Genomic DNA, 18,670 nt, shown 5'->3' with positions numbered 1-18,670 from the left:
GAGATGAGGAAACACCGTTTTTCCCAGAGAGTCGCGAAGCTGTGGAATTCTCTGTCCAGGGAAGCAGTTGAGGCAACTTCATTAAACATATTTAAGGTTCAGTTAGAGGGATTTTTACATAAAAAAAGGAATTAAGGGATATGGGGAAAAGGCAGGAAGGTGGAGTTGAGTCAATTATCAGATCAGCCATGATCTTATTGAATGGCGGAGCAGGCTCGACCGGCCAGATGGCCGACTCCTGCTCCTATTTCTTCTGTTTTTATGTTCTTAAAATCCTTACCTTTGCTCAGTCGTGTCTGATCCATCCCACTCTTGAGTTTAGCGATCCGCACTTACGGATAAATGTGCTTATCAGTTTTGAGGGAATGATGATGTTAAAAGCCGAACTGTAGTCGATGTATGCCTCTTTGCTGTCCAGGTGTTCCAGGGCTTTGTGTACAGCCAGTGAGATGGCATCCACTGTAGACCTGTTCCTGTAATAGGTGAACTGGAATGTATCCATGTCACTGTTCAGACTGAAGCTGATAATGCTTCAACACCAGCCCTTCAAAACACTTCATCACTGTTAATGTAATTGCTACTGGTCGATAGTCATTAAGGCAGGTTACTGCACTCTTCTTGGGCACTAGTATGATCGACACCTGTTTGAAACATATGGGTACCACACCCTGTTGGAGTGAGATATTGAAGATATCCATGAATACATTGATAAGTTGGTCAACACAGATTCTTTTTTTTAAATTTTATTTTTCATTTGCGTCAAAACATATACAGTGTTTATGCATAACATAAGAATAATAAAAACTACGACACAAAAATAATACTGTTTTTTATATATATTTTCCCCCTCCCTCCCCAAAAAAGTAAGAAATAAGAAAAAGAAAAGCCTGTCTAATCAACCTATATCTTATAATTAATTAATTGCAGTTTACATAATAATCTTAAACCATAAACTAATTAGGGTAGGTTGGACGGGGGTGTGGTGGATGCTGCACGTAAAGTCGTAGCAATAAAATCATGTAAGGTTTCCAAATCTTATCAAATTTTTCTGGTTGATTTCATAAATTATACATTATTCTTTCTAATGGTATACATTTTAATAGTTCTATTCACCATCTATTCAACCCCACAATATCACCAGATTTCCATGTTACGGCTATAGATTTCTTTGCTATTGCTATTGCTACACCTAAAAACTTATTTTGATAACTATCTCACTTCAATTGGGAAATATCTCCCAATAAAAATACTCTGGTATCCTTCAAAATTTGCGTCTTCAAAACTCATTCCAATAAATTACTTATATCCTTCCAAACCTATCTATCTTTTCACATAGCCAGTCTGCATGCAGGAAAGATCCTACTTCTTTATTGCATCTAAAACATTGATCAGAACAGTTCGAATGAAGTGCATGTAATTTGTATGGCGTATAATATAGTTGATGTAGAAAATTAAATTATACCATTTGATATCTAACATTAATTATATTAGTTACACTTTCATAGCATAATTTTGACCCTACTTCTTCTTGAATCCGTATGTTTAAATAATTTTCCCATCTGGATTTAGATTTAAATAAATCCTTTTTTGAATAGTCTCTTGTAATTTGATATACGTATTAGTAATAAATCTTTCAATTAATGTATCCATTGTTAGATATTCAATGGACTTTGTTGTGGTAATTTAAAATTCCTCCCGAGCTTTCTTTTTAAATATGATTTAAGTTGATAATAAAAAATATAGTATTATATGGTATATTATACTTATCTATCAATTGGTCAAAAAGTAAAAAAACAATCCCTTATTTTTTTTTATTCCACAATTATACCAAAATCAAAATAATGATTATTAACCATAAAAGGAATTAAAGGATTTTGATTTAATATCATTTTAACCACTGATAATTCTTCATTCCTCTTTCTACATGGACTCCATTCCATACTTGGAGTATATGCTTCAAAACTGTTGGAACTGATTTTCCTTTTAATCTCCCCTCATGCCATTTATATAAAATATGTTCAGAATTACTTTCTCCTATTTTACTAATTTCAATTTGCACCGATACAATCTTTTCATCAGCCTGATAACAAGAAGACAAAAATCTAAGTTGGCCTGCTTTATAATAATCTTTTAAATTAGGCAATCGAAGTCCCCCTTGATCAAATGCCCATGTTAATTTCCCAAATAAATCTTCTTACACTTTTATGTAAATCTTGAAAAAACATTATTGGTACAAAAATTGGTAAAGATTGGAAAAGGTATTGTATTCTAGGAAAGATATTCATCTTCACACAATTAATCCTTCCTCTTAAAGAAATTGCAAATCTTTCCATTTTACTAAACCTTCTTTAATTTTCTTCAATACTCGGCCAAGTTCTCCATGTAGGTCAGATGCTTTCCTCGGATTATAGAAAAGCTAAATATAAAATTGAAAGAATATTAAGAAATATCAGGTTACAAAGTTGATACTAATAAAAGTGAAGTGATACCAATGAACAACCTTGATTACACAAAATATAAAAAAAGAATAACCTTTTAAATAGCAATCACAGTCTATACACTACCTCGGTATCAAGATAGATGATTTAAATTAAATTTCCAACCATTATTAAAAAAACAAGAAGATTTAGAAAAATGGAAAATTTTACCAATAACTTTAATAGGAAGAATAAACTGTATCAAAGTGAATATATTTCCACGGATACAATGTCTATTTCAAACATTACCGATTCCCTAAACAAATTTTTTTTTAAGAAACTGAACAAATTCATAAGATTTTTTATGGATGGGTAAAAAATCAAGAGTAGCTTTAGAAAAATTAACACAGATGTATAAACAAGAAGGACTACAATTACCAAATTTCAAAAATTATTATAGAGCAGCACTTATCAAAATTTTATCAGATCGGAGAAAAACCAGACATGGAAGAAAATACATCTAGAATGAAAGATGATAAATTATCAAATACCTAAAATGCTACTAATGCAAAACCCATTAATTCCTTTTATAATAGATAATTTATTTTTTCGAGAATGGGCGAGAAAGGGGATTAAAAGAATAAAAAATTGCTTTTTTGGAAATAATTTATTAACATTTGAACAATTAAAAGACATACGAAATATCACATAGCACAATATTTTCATACTATCAGTTAAAAACATAAATCGTACAGATTGCAAGTCGGGGGAGTACCTGTATTGAGTATAGGAGTTAGGATGTTATCGGAAATTCGTAAAAGACACTGGCGAGGCCAAATTAGAAGTATCGTCTGCAGTTTTGGTCACCACACTATGGAAAAGATATCAACAAGATGGAAAGAGTTCAAAGAAAATTGGCTAGGATGTTGCCCAGACATTAGGAACTGAGTTACAGGAAATGCTCCCTGGAGCATAGAAGAATGAAGGGAGATTTGTTAGAGGTATTTAAAATTATGAGGGGTGTAGACAGAGTTAATGTAGGTTGGCTTTTTCCACGATGAGATAAAACTAGAGGACATGGGTTAAGGGTGAAAGGGGAAAAGTTTAGGTGGGGACATCTTCACATAAAGAGTGGTGGGAGTGTGGAATGACCTGCCAGATGAAGTGGTGAATGCAGGCTCAATTTTAACATTAAAGAATTTGGGCAGGTACATGGACGGGAGGGCGGTAGTTTGGACTAGGCAGCAATAATAGTTTTGCAACGACTATGTTCTATGTTCTATGACAATGAGATTCTTTTGGAAAGTGCTGAAGTAATGGTCACAGCTGGTGACAAGATTGTACAAACATCTAATCGTGCCAAGCTACATTTGATCACTGTTAAGTTATGTAACAGAGTAGGAATTTGCCAACACTGAGTATAACTTGCAAGGAAAGTTTGAAAATCACACTTCTGTAGAATTTATTGTGTGGAAGAAGGCTGCACTGTGGTTCTATTGGTGCTGGTTGTTTCAGTGAAGCAGTCTACCTTGTATTATTTTACCATTTTTACTCAGTTATATGTATCGGGTTCAATTCTGGTCACCTTAGAGCTACAGGATGGAGATGATTTGGAGAAGGGAAATTCACCAAGATGTTGCTTGCATTGGAGAACATGTTTTATGAAGCATGGTTGAGAGATCCAGGGCTTTTCTCTTTGGAGCAACAAAGAAAGAGGGTGACTGATTAGAAATGTAAGATTATGAGGAGCTTAGCCGGGATGAACAACCAGCACCTTTTTCCCTGGGGAAAAAATGCAAATATCAAAGGATACCTGTTTTTGAGATGAGTGGAGGAAGGTTTAGGGGAGATGTCAGCAGTTCGTTTTTTTTTAATTCAGAGTGGCGGGTTCTTGGAGTGCATTGCCAGGAGTGGTGGTGATGGCAGGAACAATGGGGACAATTCCAAAGACTCCTTGATAGTGACATGGTTGAAAGACGAATGGAGGGCTACAGGTATGAGTTTGGGAAGGATTAGATCGATGTGGAGTAGATTTCCATAGGTCAGCACAACTTCATGGGCTGAAGGGCTTGAACTGTGCTGTAATATTTCATGCTCCATAATGATGCAGAAGGTCACTACAGGTAGTCCCTGACTTACGACCGTAATTGGGACCAAAGGATCAGTTGTATCTCGGAATGGATGTAAGTCACAATTTTGCCCGCACGCATGGAGTACCAAAGTCTTAAAGCAAACTTTTTAATCAAATTCTTTCTTCATCGTAGAGTTTTGTTGTCTTTGACAAACTATAACAGGGATACACGGCATGCAAGAGCCAACATGTGTGTACTTGCCTTGTTAGTTGGCGTTCCGCAGTCCATGGGCTGGGCACAGTCATCTTGATTCCAGTGCGAACGCATGAGTCTCCAGTTGGCGCATGCGCGGTGGGTTCGCATGTTGAGGTTTAGCGCCTCTACTTCCTCAGAGGTCTGTAGAGGTTCGGTACGACATCGGAAACATTGGCAACTACCTATCGATGTGTGGTGGAAAGTGTGCTGACTGGCTGCATCGCGGTCTGGTATGGGGGCACCAATACCCCGGAGCATAAAGCCCAGGGCATCACAGGCAAACCCCTCCCCACCATCAAGAACTTCGACAGGGAACGCTGCCGTCAAGAGAACAGAAACAATCATCAAGGATCTCCCTTCCCCAGTCCACGCTCTTTTCTCGCTGCTGCCATCAGGAAAGAGGTGTAGGTGCCACAGGACTCGCACCACTAGGTTCAGGAACAGCTGCTCCCCCTCCACCATCAGTCTCCTCAACAACAAACTCAATCAGGGACTCATTTAAGGACTCTTACCTCTTCACATTATTGATTTTTTTCCTCTCTGTATTGCACAGTCAGTTTGTTTACATTTATTTATTTGTTTACATGTGTACGTTGAGTCAGGTTCTTTTGCACTACCAATTCAGCCTCGCCTGCAAGAAAAAAACATCTCAGGTTTGTATGTGACGACGTGAACAATCAGGAGTCCTTTAATGTTTGTGCTGGGAAATAGAAGTTGATTATTTTATTGTAAAGTTGTAAAAAGATTAAAATGAGAAAATTAGACTGAATTGAATTTATCTATTTTGGTTTTGCATAGTATTGTTGATTTTACAAAAGCATGTAGTTAAAAAAAAGGATTTGCTTTTGATAGCTGGTGAAGGGCAATCAAATTTAGAAATTACATGATTTAATATTTAAGTATCTACAGGCTTTTAAAAAAATTTATTCATATCACATTAAAGGAATAACACATTTCTATTGACTTTTGTTAACGACATGAACCACTCCTTTAAATTACGGTATTTCAGTACAATGTGAAGGGAGAAAGGTTTAGGGGAGACATCAGGGGGTATGTTTTTTTTTTACACAGAGAGCTGTGGGTGCCTGGAATGCCTTGCCAGGGATGGTGGTGGAGGCTGGAGCAATGGGGGCATTTAAGAGACTCTTGGATGAGGTAGGGAGGGCTTCAGTATTTTTTGGTAAATATACATGGCCCAACACAAAATCATGAAGGGCCTGAACTGCGTTGTGATGTTTCATGGTATTCTATGCAGTGAAGATATTTTCATGAGATTATGGAATGGTGAGCTCCTTAACACTGAATCAAAGACAAGGAAGGAACGACACCTGTTGATGCTTTGGAAAGGGTACGAGAAATGTCGTTTCACCGTGGAGCGATGGAGGATTAGAGGTGCATAAGATGATGAGAGGCATTGATCGTGTGGATGGCCAGAGGCTTTTTCCCAGGGCTGAAATGGCCAACATGAAGGGGCATAATTTTAAGGTGCTTGGGGGTTGATAGAGGGGGGGTGTAAGGATCTCGACCTGAGATGTCGACTGCCCCATTTCCCTCCACAGATACTGCCTGAACTGCTGAGATCCTCCAGTAGTTAATTTGCTACTGATTCCAGCATTTCCATTCTCTTTTGTAATTTCCTTACTGTTGTCCTTTTGAAGGACCTGGCTGCTCATTTCCTCTTCTCAATGTGTAAGCTGTTGAAAGTACAAGAGGTTTTTTATCCTCGAAGAAGGGCTCAGGCCTGAAACGTTGGTAATGTATCTTTACCTCGTTTTGACGTTGCGAGACCCGCTGAGTTCCTCCGATATTTCTGTGTGTTTTTACTATAATCTTAACAACTGCAGACTTTCGTGTTTCACTATCCCCAACAGACAAGGGAAAAATTACCAACATAATTAGCAATGATTTAACAGGTTACTTGAGATTAGTGTTACCACAGTGGAATTATTTTAGTTGCATAATTCATCTTGAGGGCAGCTAAATTCATATATTATAGTCAGTATAATTCTGATGGAGAATGGATCGGATAAATGGTGCATCTGACATTTAAAGCTGCTTTTCAAATTTGGCAATGCTTATTGGTCACGTTCCAGTCTGTCGAAAAAAAAAGAAAAGTGGTGGAATGTTTAGTTTCATTCTGTTTCTGTTCTAGATCCAGGTAAGACCCTTCCAGAAGCTCTGGACTACAGCGTGTTTTGGTTACAGACCGTCGCAGGGGATGCTGATCTCAAAGCTGGCATCCCTTCTCCACTTCTCTCTTTGCAAATTAAAGATTTTCTCAATGGACCAGGTAAGAACTCCTTCCACCCCCAGTGCCCAATTTAGTTTGATTACCACTGCTGTCTTTGGCCGAAGACCTGCATTCCTCTCTTTTCTTTGTTTGGGCGCCTGCTGATATTTTGTTCATACCTTGATGAAGGGTTCAAGCCAGAAACATTGGTTATATATCTTTATTTTTGCTATATAAAGAGCACAGTCAGACCTTCTGAGTTTCTCAGCATTGTCTTTTTACTTCAATCACAGTGTCGTGCTTTATTCCTTCCTCTTCCTTTCCCTCCCCACCACCCCCACCCTCCGCTCCATCCCACCTTGTTATCCATGCATCTGTCTGATTTTCGACACTCCCGACGAAGTGCTCAGGCCTGCATCGTCGACCGCCTTTTTCTTCTGATGGGTGGCCAAAGTGCGTCTCCTGATTTCTGCAAAATTTGTGGGCGATTAAGAGGGTACGGCTAAAAAAAGATCCCTCCGCCATTTATTTTCGTGCCTTCAGTTTTATGTGGTACAAATTGGAGCGGTAATCCTTAATGGGTTGAGTTGAGATTTAATATTTATTCAAGTGTCCTCTATGTTGTAAACAATTTGTCAATTGGCAGGAGAAGGAGGTAAACATATGCAATTTAGCAGAAACCTAATCTTGCAATTTAACATGCAGGAAGCCCAGGAGTCATTCTGCATTACAACCAAACCGAGTTCAGTGACAGCAAGTAGCTAGACAGTGAAACCACTAATGAATGGATAATGGCAGGATATGGCAATGAACGTAATACCACATGAAGAGGCAACTTTTCCATACATTTGGCAAAAGTGCCAATTTCTTTTCCAGATTGAAGTAACAAAGTAACAGGATGCTTGTATTAGTGTGTACACATTATGGTTCCAGCAGGAAATGGAGCTAGCAACACCCAGATGTGGATAATAAGAACGCAACAGTGTGTTTTATTAGAAAAATGGCAATTGACAACGTATCTGTGCAGGTTATAAATCGGTGGTGTAAGCCCGTCCATCATTCTGCTGGGCTTCAAATGCCTGCCGTTTAAGGTTCTCAGCGGCTTTCTTTATTTTATTACTAGCCAGAGAGTCTTGGCTTTATATGGACCTACAGAAAAAAGCAATAAAATATAATGTTGGCATCCTGTTCACTTAAAAAATAGCAGCATTGTGTTACCATTCTGGCAAAAGAAAGGAGTACTTGCTCGATTCAAAATGTTACACATTACATCATTCAAATGGAAGTTCTCCTGCCCTGTTATAAACTTGGATGTGATTGATTGACCCCCCTCTGCCCCCTGCTCATTCAGGACACCGAATAAGTATTTCTTCAAGGGATTCCTGAATTTAGCAAAGGATATAATTCCATCCATTAACAAGTTCAGCGGCTTCCCAAAAAGCTGCAGAATGATGTCACCAGAAACCCACTAGAGCAATAACTGGCAGGTGATAGATTAGTTGGAACAAATTGGAACCATTACGGCCTGGCATCCCTGGTTTCCATCAAGTGTTCGTTCAGAGCGAGAGAGAGAGAGAGAAAAAAAAATGTCGTCATTTTTACACAGTAGTAGGCCCTGCAGAGTGCTTGCAACAGGTTAATTTGAATCATATGAAGTGTCCCTGGCCTCATCTGACACGAACTTCATTCCATGTGTGAACTAGTAATAAATTCATTCCCAACTGAATCAAATCCCTGGTGAGTGGGTGAATGAATGCAGGCCTCAACCTGGCATGCTGGCCCTGTGTAATTTGATGCAGGGCAACTGGTCGCTTTGCGAAGGAAAACCTCCGAGAGAAGGAGCATTAGATCAGTTGCCTGCTCAACCTCCACCTTTCATTCAGTGCAGATGTTTGCCACAGATAAGGCATCATATAACTTCAGGAATTTGCCCAATTGATCCTAATTCTGCGGTGTTCCTAAGCACGGTGACACTGTTTAAAGGAATAATCTTTGATATAAAAGGAGTTGACATCTAAGAAATAGTCTTTGGCACCTGTTGTCGTGCATTCAGGCTCGGTTTAAAATTCAACCTAAAGTCATTTGTTGATAAGTTTTCATTAATGTTTTTTTCACTTGAGTGTTTAGTGTTTGATATTTATTCTGTTTCTGATTAGGAAACAATTTCAAACAAAATGCATTCGATATCACACTGACAGCATTATTGCACTTTATGTAGTAAATGCATTCAATTCCTTTCAAAGGAATGAAATTAAACAAAATGTAACACAAGCTGCTTCAGGAGATTCAAGATTCAAAATTCCTTTATAGTCATGTAATAGTACAGAACATGTAACACTATACAAAAGGCAAAGATATTAATCTGTTAACAAAGTAATTTTTAATTTCACAGTCTACCTGCATCTGAAAATCATACAGAACATAGAACATTACAACAGTGTTCAATCCCCTCGACCCACAGTGTATAAGCCCATTCCACAGCATTCAAACATCTTGAAGGGCTGAAGCCAGAAACATTGATCTTTATCTTTATCTAAGTTTCACCTGCTGTGTGTTTTTATTTTAACCATGGTGTCTGCAACTTCCACAACAAGCTCATCCTTCCCTACATCACACTCAAAGCTCTCCACTTTTTCTTGCATCCATGTGCCTATCCAAGAGTTTTTTTTTTAAATATCTCGATTCTACCACAACCCTGGCGAGGCATTCCAACCACTCACCGTTCCCTGAGTAAAAAACATACCTCTGATGTCTTCCCTGAACTTTCATTGACTCACCTTAAGCAGATGTTCTCTGCTGTTGGCCAATGCATATGTATATATGCAACTTATCATCTGTTGCTCCAAAGAGAAAAGCCTTGTCTCTGCCAACCTTGCTTCATAAGGCATTTTCTCCAATCCAAAGAATGTCCTGGTAAAACTCCTCTGCACTCTCCACAAAGCATCTGCTAATTTTATGTAATAAGGCGATCAGAACTGAGCGCGATACTCCCATGTGTGGTCTAACCAGAGTTTTGTAGAGCTGGAACGTTACCTCATGGCTCACAGACTTAATTCCCTGACTAATAAAGGCCAGCACATATGCCTTCTGATCCATCCTTTCTACAAGGGGCAACCATGAGTGATATTTGGATCGGGACCTGTTCCTCCATGCTGTTAAGAATCCTGCCATTAACCATGTACTCCGCCTTCAAGTTTGAACTTGAAAAGTGCATCACTGCACACTCATCCAGATTGAATTCCATCTGCCACTTCTCCGTTTTTGAATTCCGGTTTCAACATGGCAACCTTCTACATTATCCACAACACCTCAAAACTTCGTCATCGCTAAACTTAGTGACTCTCCGCCCCCCCCCCCCCACAACTTCTTCATCCAAATCCTGTATAAAAATCACAGAGTATGGATCCCAGAACAGATCCCAGCAGAACTCCATTATTTATTGGCCCCCATCCCCCAAATAAAGGCGGAATACCTTCCACCTCCTACCATAGTCAAGCTCATTCTAAATCCACACAGCCATGGTTCCATGGAACCCCTGCCTCATTACTTTCTGAATGAGCCTACCATGGGAAACCTTGTCAAGCGCCTTACTAAACTCCAGATGTACCACTTTACCTGCATTATTTTCTTTTGATGCCTTTTTGAAAAACTGAAATAGGCATGTGAGCCACAACCTGCCCCTCACAAAGCGATTCTGACTATCCCTGAGAAGACTATGTTTATTAATACTGTCCCAAGGAATCCTCTCCAATAACTTGCCCACTGTATGATGCTACTGAATACTTCCCGGAGAAATATCATAAATGAGTTATTGTCACGAAGATCTGACCTTGATGGCTCTGACTTCAATCCAGACTCAGTAGGAACACTCATTGGAGTGTTCTTAATATTTTCTCACATTGTAGCTATGCTCCAAACTTTTATTTTGCTCCTATTATCTTTTTTGAAAAGTACCAAAATTGCCGTTTATTTCTAAATTATGTTAATATTCTTTGCATGGCTAGAACTGCACACCACCTCTAACAACTCATCTTCAAAATATATTAATGTAATAATCGTGCACCAAGCTGACTGCGCAATGTGCTCCATTATCTCTTTGAAGTTTCTGTCCATACTTTCTGTGATTCTTGTGCCAAAGTTTTTTGTGATTGCAAATGGTATTTTAATGCGAAGCATCAGGCACGGCACAGAGGGCATCCCACACTCACTGATTCAGAAGGTTGTGGTTTTAGGTCATGATCCTGGGACACGAGCTCTAAATTTAGACCAAGATTGTGCTGTAAAGCTGGGCTGTCGGGTGAGTCATTTGTGCAAGAACACCCATCTGCCCTGAACGTGAATCATCCACGGCAGGGGTAGCCAACCTTTTAATTTTTAATCTTTAATTGAACATACAGCACCGTAACAGGTCATTTCAGGTCAGGAGTGTAGGTTAATTGGGTGCCACGGACACATAGGCCGAAATAGCCTTGTTACAGTGCTGTATGTCTCAATTAAAAATGTAAAATTAAAAGGTTGGCCACCCCCTGATCCACGGCATAACTGAAGAATAACAGGATAGTTCTTCCAGTTTCCTGGATATTATTTATCCCTCAACTATCAAGTCTCATAACTTTATTCACTCAGGCCCAATACAGCTGTAATACCTTTATCCCCTATGAACACTGCAAGATTGGCTGAGTTCCTCCAGCATTTCTGTGTGTTTTTAACTGCAATAACAGCGTCTGCAGTCTTCCGTGTTTCACTCCAACCTTATTCACACACTCATCACTGTTGAGCTTCATGGCAAGAAAAGTCAAAGTATGGCCACATGGAGTGTCCGGCGACATGGCCAGCAGAGCAGTTAGTGGGGCACTATTCAACAGTACAGCGATCGGGGCCAGGGTTCAAGTCCCACACTGTCTGTCAGGAGTTTGTACGCTCTCCCCATGTCTGCTTGGGATTTCCCCACGGTCTTTGGTGTCCTCCCACCTTCAAAATGTACCGGGGATTGTAGGTTAATTGGGTGCAATTGTACGGCATGGGCTCATGGGCCGAAAGGGCCCTCTACCTATCTAAATTTAGTACATTTAAAAAAATTTAATCACAGATACAATTTAACTGGATTTTTTTGCACAGCTCTCTTGTGTTCATTGGGGATAGAGTTGGCCCCGATCAGTAGAGCTTCAATCGTTCAGGTAGTATCAGAGCTAAATAGTTAATGTTGTAGCCTTGAATTCAGAGCAGTTCAGTTTGGAAATTACATAACTCGCTTATTATCAATTGGCTATGGAACAATTGCTAAAACTATCATTTCCTTCTGAACCACCTCTCCTCTGTACTTTGGAGAAAATTATTCTGAAACATTGCCAAAGCAGATGCCCATACTTGCAGAGAGAGTTGCTGGTATGATGCTGTCCTCACCATTCCTCTCATCTCCTTTTGTTTTCCTTCATTTTTGCTAAGAGGTATTGCAACTTGGGTACTTTTTAAAAAAACATTATTTGCAGTAAAAATGGTGATTTAAGATTCAAGATTCCTGTATTGTCGTGTAATAGTACAGAATAGGTCTTCTTCTTTCTTTGGCTTGGCTTCGCGGACGAAGTTTTATGGAGGGGTATGTCCACGTCTGCTGCAGGCTCGTTGGTGACTGACAAGTCCGATGAGGGACAGGCAGGCACGGTTGCAGCGGTTGCAAGAGAAAATTGGTTGGTTGGGGTTGGGTGTTGGGTTTTTCCTCCTTTGTCTTTTGCCAGTGAGGTGGACTCTGCAGTCTTCGAAGGAGGTTGCTGCCTGCCGAACTGTGAGGCGCCAAGATGCACGGTTGGAGGCAATATCAGCCCACTGGCGGTGGTCAATGTGGCAGGCACCAAGAGATTTCTTTAAGCAGTCCTTGTACCTCTTCTTGGGTGCACCTCTGTCTCGGTGGCCAGTGGAGAGCTCGCCATATAACACGATCTTGGGAAGACGATGGTCCTCCATTCTGGAGACGTGACCCACCCAGCGCAGTTGGGTCTTCAGCAGCGTGGATTCGATGCTTGCGGACTCTGCCAGCTCGAGTACTTTGATGTTGGTGATGAAGTCACTCCAATGAATGTTGAGGATGGAACAGAGACAGCGCTGATGGAAGCGTTCTAGATAATATTACACAAAATTCCCTGACTGCTGTAAGAGTATAGGGTACAGGTGCCACAAGACTCACACCACCAGGTTCAGGAACAGCTGCTTCCCCTCCACCACCAGACTCCTCAACGACAAACTCAATCAGAAACTCATTTAAGGACTCTTTTTCGCTATTAATTTTTTTTCTCTCTATTACATATTCAGTTTGTTTACATTTCTGTATTTATTTACATGTGTATGTGAGTACAATCTTTTTTTGTACTACCAGATAGTAGTAATTTTGCTTCACCCACAGGAAAAAAGGATCTTAGGATTGTATGTGATGTCATGTATGTATTCTGACAATAAATAGGTAAATCTGAAGCAGTATACTGCATCCAGCAGAAACTTAACAGTTCACACAGTTGTTTAGTCATAAGTTCTGTTCTCTAACACAGCCATTCTCAAAAGGGCCATAACCCCTGGGGGCTACGGCACATTTAAGCCATGTTTTGATCACACATAACATACATTTTTTTACTGGTTTTCATGTCGTCGGTAGGAGAGAAGCACGTAAAAAGCAAAACTTGATTGCTTCACAGGAAAGGGGGACCTTAAACTTTGAGCCACAGCCAAAAAAGGTTTGAGAATGGCTGCTCTAATTCATTCCTTTAAAATCTCTCCATGATTTCACTTTGTTATATTTAGATCAATATAGCCATCCATAAATACTTGTGCTTTGTAGCATAAGGCTTTGGTTAGTTCTTCTACATTGTCACCTTTCCTTTACCTTCAGGGATTGTCATCTGCCTTACATTAATCTATTGGTCTCCACCGGTCTTCTTCAAACATTTTGGCTGGTTGCTCTTGTTTCCTTCCAAAGGATTCTGAAAAACACGGATGATAGTACAACAGGGACCTCCCAGTGGGAAACATTTCAATTCCACATACCATTCCCACACTAACATGTCTATCCATGGTCTCTTGAACTGCTAAACTACCCGCAAATTGGAGTAGCAACACCTAATATTCCTTCTGGGCACTTGTGATGCGCTGAGGAGGCAGCGAGCAAGCACAAAACTCAAAAGACCGTACAACAGGCTTTATTCCAGTAAAAGTCTGAACACTAGTTCATGCCTTGGCGGCTCCCGTGTGACTGGCTCAGGAGGGGCCGGCTCAGGTCTATATTCGGGTCAGCTGATTGACAGCCGGCCAGGTGGAGTCAACCCTTAGGTGGTCTTCCTGCAGGTACAGAGATCACCTCCTGCAGTCGGCTGGTGGTGGTATCACCACAGCACTCTCCAACCAGACGGCATTAACATTGATTTCTCTAGCTTCCATAAAACCTTTCCCTAACCCTTTGTCTTCTTTTCTCCAGCACCTCACCCCCTTCCCTTCCCTCTCCAATCCAAGAGCTGCCAGCTCCCTTTATCACTTCTCAGCTTTTTTCTCTTCTACCCTCCCAGCCATATGCACCAATAACCTCTTACCTGTCAACCTGTGCTGCCACTGCCCCTTCCTCCTCTCCCTCCCCCCCATTTTTTATTCAGATGCCTGCCTACTTTTTATTCGTACCTTGATGAAGGGCTCAGGCCCCAAATATTCGTTACTCTTTACTTCCTGTTGACGCTGTGTGACCTGCTGTGTTTCTCCAGCACTGTTGCGTAATACACTCTGTTAGCACATCCTTGCCGCTAACCCTTCCGCAAGCCCATCCTCTTCTCCTCCACACTGCCATTTTGCTCGCCAATATCATCCATCTTTTTCCTCTGTAACTTATTCAGAATTTTTTTTCTTACAATAAGAATGAAGAGCTAATAAATATAAATAGTTTGGACATCATAAATAAATTGTTAATAACTGTAATCAATCAATAAGTTATCATACTTTTGTTCCCTCGTTCATCATGTTTAACTGCGGTCTCATGACACAGAGTTGGATTTGAGAAATGTGCTTAATAGTCGAGTTTCTGGAATGTTACCGTAGTTATTGGTGACGTCACTTTTCAGTGAAGTACTCAAATGGAATTCTTACATATCCAGGCACATCTTTAAAATATATGAAAATAACAATCTCAATTAAATAATTACAGAATTTTCAGAAATTTAATTAATATATTTGCTGGCAGGAATAAAAATAAAACCACTTAAGATCTGACAAATAAGGAGTGCAGATGATTTTCCTACTAGTCGAAGGACCTTCTGTTTTTGATTGATCCACATATAGTGCAAACTTCTTTATGATGGTAGATGTAATTTTTATTTGAAGTATATTCATTCCAAACTACTAATCATGTTTGGGCAATATGTCTGTAACTAAAATATGAACATGACACTAACAGTAAACAGTAATGCTTTAATTTCCATCTTCTAACAATGTCATACAAGCATTGCTAAGTGGTGGCACATTCTGAGTCAGCCACTCTGCAGGTGTGAAAATGGAGTCTGTTCCAACACTTTTGCTCAATACTGTTGGTGGTGCTTATATTCAGACGGGTATATATTCGAGGTTCACTTGGCATCATTCTTTTGGGCAATATTAATCCCTCAGCCAACTTGACTAAAACATTTGTTTAAGGAGGAAAAACCCAACACCCAACCCCAACCCACCAATTTTCCCCTGCAGCCGCTGCAACCGTGTCTGCCTGTCCCGCATCGGACTTGTCAGCCACAAACGAGCCTGCAGCTGACGTGGACTTTTACCCCCTCCATAAATCTTCGTCCGCGAAGCCAAGCCAAAGATTGTCATGACCTTGCTATGCACGACTTGATTGCCGTGATTACTTCTCAGCAAGACAAGCGCTTCATAATCTTGGCTATAAGGGGATCCACTGAGAGTTTCCATATCCATTCAAGACTTTCCTTTTCTTTCACTTAAATAAAATCCCTGCATCCACTTGTGTAAAAGTAAACCACTTCCCCACATTATAATCCATTTGTCCTCTCACTCAAACACTCGATATCACATTGTGGAATCATGGTATCTTTATTACCACATACCCTTCCCCCTATTTTTGCATCATTTTTTTTTTTTTTTTTTAAATTTTTTATTTTTCACACCATAAATCACAATAGCCATGATATACACTTTTTCTTTTCCACACATTTACAGTGACTTTTTCTCCCTCCCCCCTCCCTCCTCCCAAGCCACCCCCCCATCCCCCCCCCCCCTCTCATCCATTTTAGTTATACAATCTAGGTTGCATTAATTCAGTTAGACAATGTTGTCATTCAACAAAAATACACCAGAAATTCTACTGAGTCCATTCTTTTCTTCTCTTCTCCTTCCATCAACTTAGGTAATGTTTGTTCCCGGTAGGTTTTCGCTATTGTATTTAATGTAAGGCTCCCATACTTGTTCGAATATTTCAATATTATTTCTTAAACTATATGTTATTTTTTCTAATGGAATACATTTATTCATTTCTATATACCATTGTTGTATTTTCAAATTATCTTCCAATTTCCAGGTTGACATAATACATTTTTTTGCTACAGCTAGGGCTATCTTAACAAATCTTTTTTGTGCATCCTCCAAGTCAATTCCAAATTCTTTATTTTTTATGTTACTTAGGAGAAAGATCTCTGGATTCTTTGGTATATTGTTTTCTGTTATTTTATTTAATATCTGATTGAGATCATCCCAAAATTTTTCTACTCTCTCACATGTCCAGATTGCATGAATTGTTGTTCCCCTTTCTTTTTTACATCGAAAACATCTATCAGATACTGTTGGGTCCCATTTATTTAACTTTTGCGGTGTAATGTATAGTCTGTGTAACCAATTATATTGTATCATACGCAGCCTCGTATTTATTGTATTTCTCATCGTTCCAGAGCATAACTTCTCCCATGTTTCCTTTTTTATCTTTATATTTAAATCTTGTTCCCATTTTTGTTTAGTTTTACCATTTGTTTCCTCATTTTCCTTTTCTTGCAGTTTAATATACATATTTTTTATAAATCTTTTGATTAACATTGTATCTGTAATCACATATTCAAGGTTACTTCCCTCTGGTAAACTCAAGTTGCTTCCTAATTTATCTTTCAAGTAGGATCTCAGTTGGTAATATGCCAGCGCTGTATCTCCCGTTATATTGTACTTATCTCTCATTTGTTCAAAGGATAAGAATCTACTTCCTGAAAAACAATTTTCTATTCTTTTAATCCCTTTTTTTTCCCATTTTCTAAAGGCAAGGTTGTCTATTGTAAAAGGGAGTAGCTTATTTTGCGTCAATATTAGTTTTGGTATTTGGTAATTTATTTTATTTCTTTCTACATGAATCTTCTTCCATATATTGAGGAGATGGTGTAATACTGGAGAAGTTCTATGTTGTACCAATTTTTCGTCCCATTTATATAATATGTGTTCAGGTATCTTTTCCCCTATTTTATCTAATTCTAGTCTCGTCCAGTCTGGTTTTTCCCTTGTTTGATAAAAATCTGATAGGTACCTTAATTGTGCGGCTCTATAATAATTTTTGAAGTTTGGCAATTGTAAGCCTCCTTGTTTATACCATTCTGTTAATTTGTCTAGTGCTATCCTCGGTTTCCCCCCTCTCCATAAAAATCTCCTTATTATTTTCTTTAACTCTTTGAAGAATTTTTCTGTCAGTTGTATTGGCAATGCCTGAAATAAGTATAGTATCCTTGGAAAAATGTTCATTTTAATACAGTTTATCCTTCCTATCAGTGTTAGTGGTAGCTCTTTCCAATGCTCTAAATCGTCCTGTAATTTTTTCATTAGTGGATTGTAATTGAGTTTATATAATTGGCCTAGATTTTTGTTTATTTGCACACCTAGGTATCTTATTGCCTGCGTTTGCCATCTGAATGGGGATTCCTCCTTAAATTTTGAGAAATCCGCGTTATTCATAGGCATTGCTTCACTTTTATTTACGTTTATCTTGTATCCCGACACTTCTCCATATTCCTTCAATTTCTTATATAGTTCTTTTATTGCTAGTTCTGGTTCTGTTAAGTACACTATCACATCATCCGCAAACAGACTGATTTTATATTCCCTGTCTTTTATTTTTATTCCTTTTATATTATTATCTCTTCTTATCGATTCTGCTAGTGGTTCTATAGCTAGCGCAAACAATAATGGTGATAGTGGGCATCCCTGCCGCGTTGACCTGCTTAAGTTAAATTGCTTTGATACATGTCCATTTACTGTCACTTTCGCTAACGGTCCCTTATATAATGCTTTAATCCAATTAATATACTTCTCTGGTAAACTGAATTTTTGCAATACTTTGAACAAGTAATTCCATTCTACTCTGTCGAAGGCCTTCTCTGCGTCTAAAGCAACTGCTACTGCCGGTGCTTTATTTCCTTCTACTGCATGAATTAAGTTAATAAATTTACAAATATTGTCTGGTGTGCGTCTTTTTTTGATAAATCCAGTTTGGTCTAAATTTACCATTTTCGGTACCTGTTCTGCTAATCTGTTCGCTAATAGTTTAGCTATTATCTTATAATCTGTGTTTAGCAAAGATATTGGTCTATATGACGCTGGTGAGAGTGGATCTTTCCCTTGTTTTAGTATCACTGTAATTATTGCTGTTTTACATGAATCTGGTAAGTTTTGTGTCTCATCAATCTGGTTGATTA

At 39.0% G+C, this 18,670-nt stretch overlaps 1 protein-coding gene and 1 long non-coding RNA gene across 9 annotated transcripts in view; one reads left to right on the top strand and one right to left on the bottom strand.

The window, feature by feature from the left end:
* LOC138755825 (intermembrane lipid transfer protein VPS13B-like) overlaps positions 1-18,670 on the top strand; it is a 1,263,706-nt gene that overhangs the window by 1,037,727 nt on the left and 207,309 nt on the right. For all 7 annotated transcript variants that reach the window (XR_011352575.1, XM_069922506.1, XM_069922508.1 and 4 more), the window contains one exon: positions 6,897-7,034. Coding sequence is in view for 6 of the 7 variants with exons in the window: in XM_069922506.1 (XP_069778607.1) it covers positions 6,897-7,034 (138 nt within the window). In the remaining variant the exon portion in view is untranslated. The remainder of the gene's footprint in view (positions 1-6,896; positions 7,035-18,670) is intronic.
* The window catches only part of LOC138755826 (uncharacterized), a 56,923-nt gene continuing 45,586 nt past the window's right edge, over positions 7,334-18,670 (bottom strand). For both annotated transcript variants that reach the window (XR_011352576.1, XR_011352577.1), the window contains exons 3-4: positions 13,846-13,942; positions 7,334-8,123 (exon numbers count right to left, since the gene is read on the bottom strand). This is a non-coding gene — a long non-coding RNA (uncharacterized lncRNA). The remainder of the gene's footprint in view (positions 8,124-13,845; positions 13,943-18,670) is intronic.

The sequence above is a fragment of the Narcine bancroftii genome, chromosome 2 (assembly GCF_036971445.1).
Source record: "Narcine bancroftii isolate sNarBan1 chromosome 2, sNarBan1.hap1, whole genome shotgun sequence".
In the NCBI taxonomy this organism is placed as follows: Eukaryota; Metazoa; Chordata; class Chondrichthyes; order Torpediniformes; family Narcinidae; genus Narcine; species Narcine bancroftii.
The sequence above is the reverse complement of the archived record's forward strand: the minus strand, read 5'-3'. Positions and strand labels throughout refer to the sequence as shown.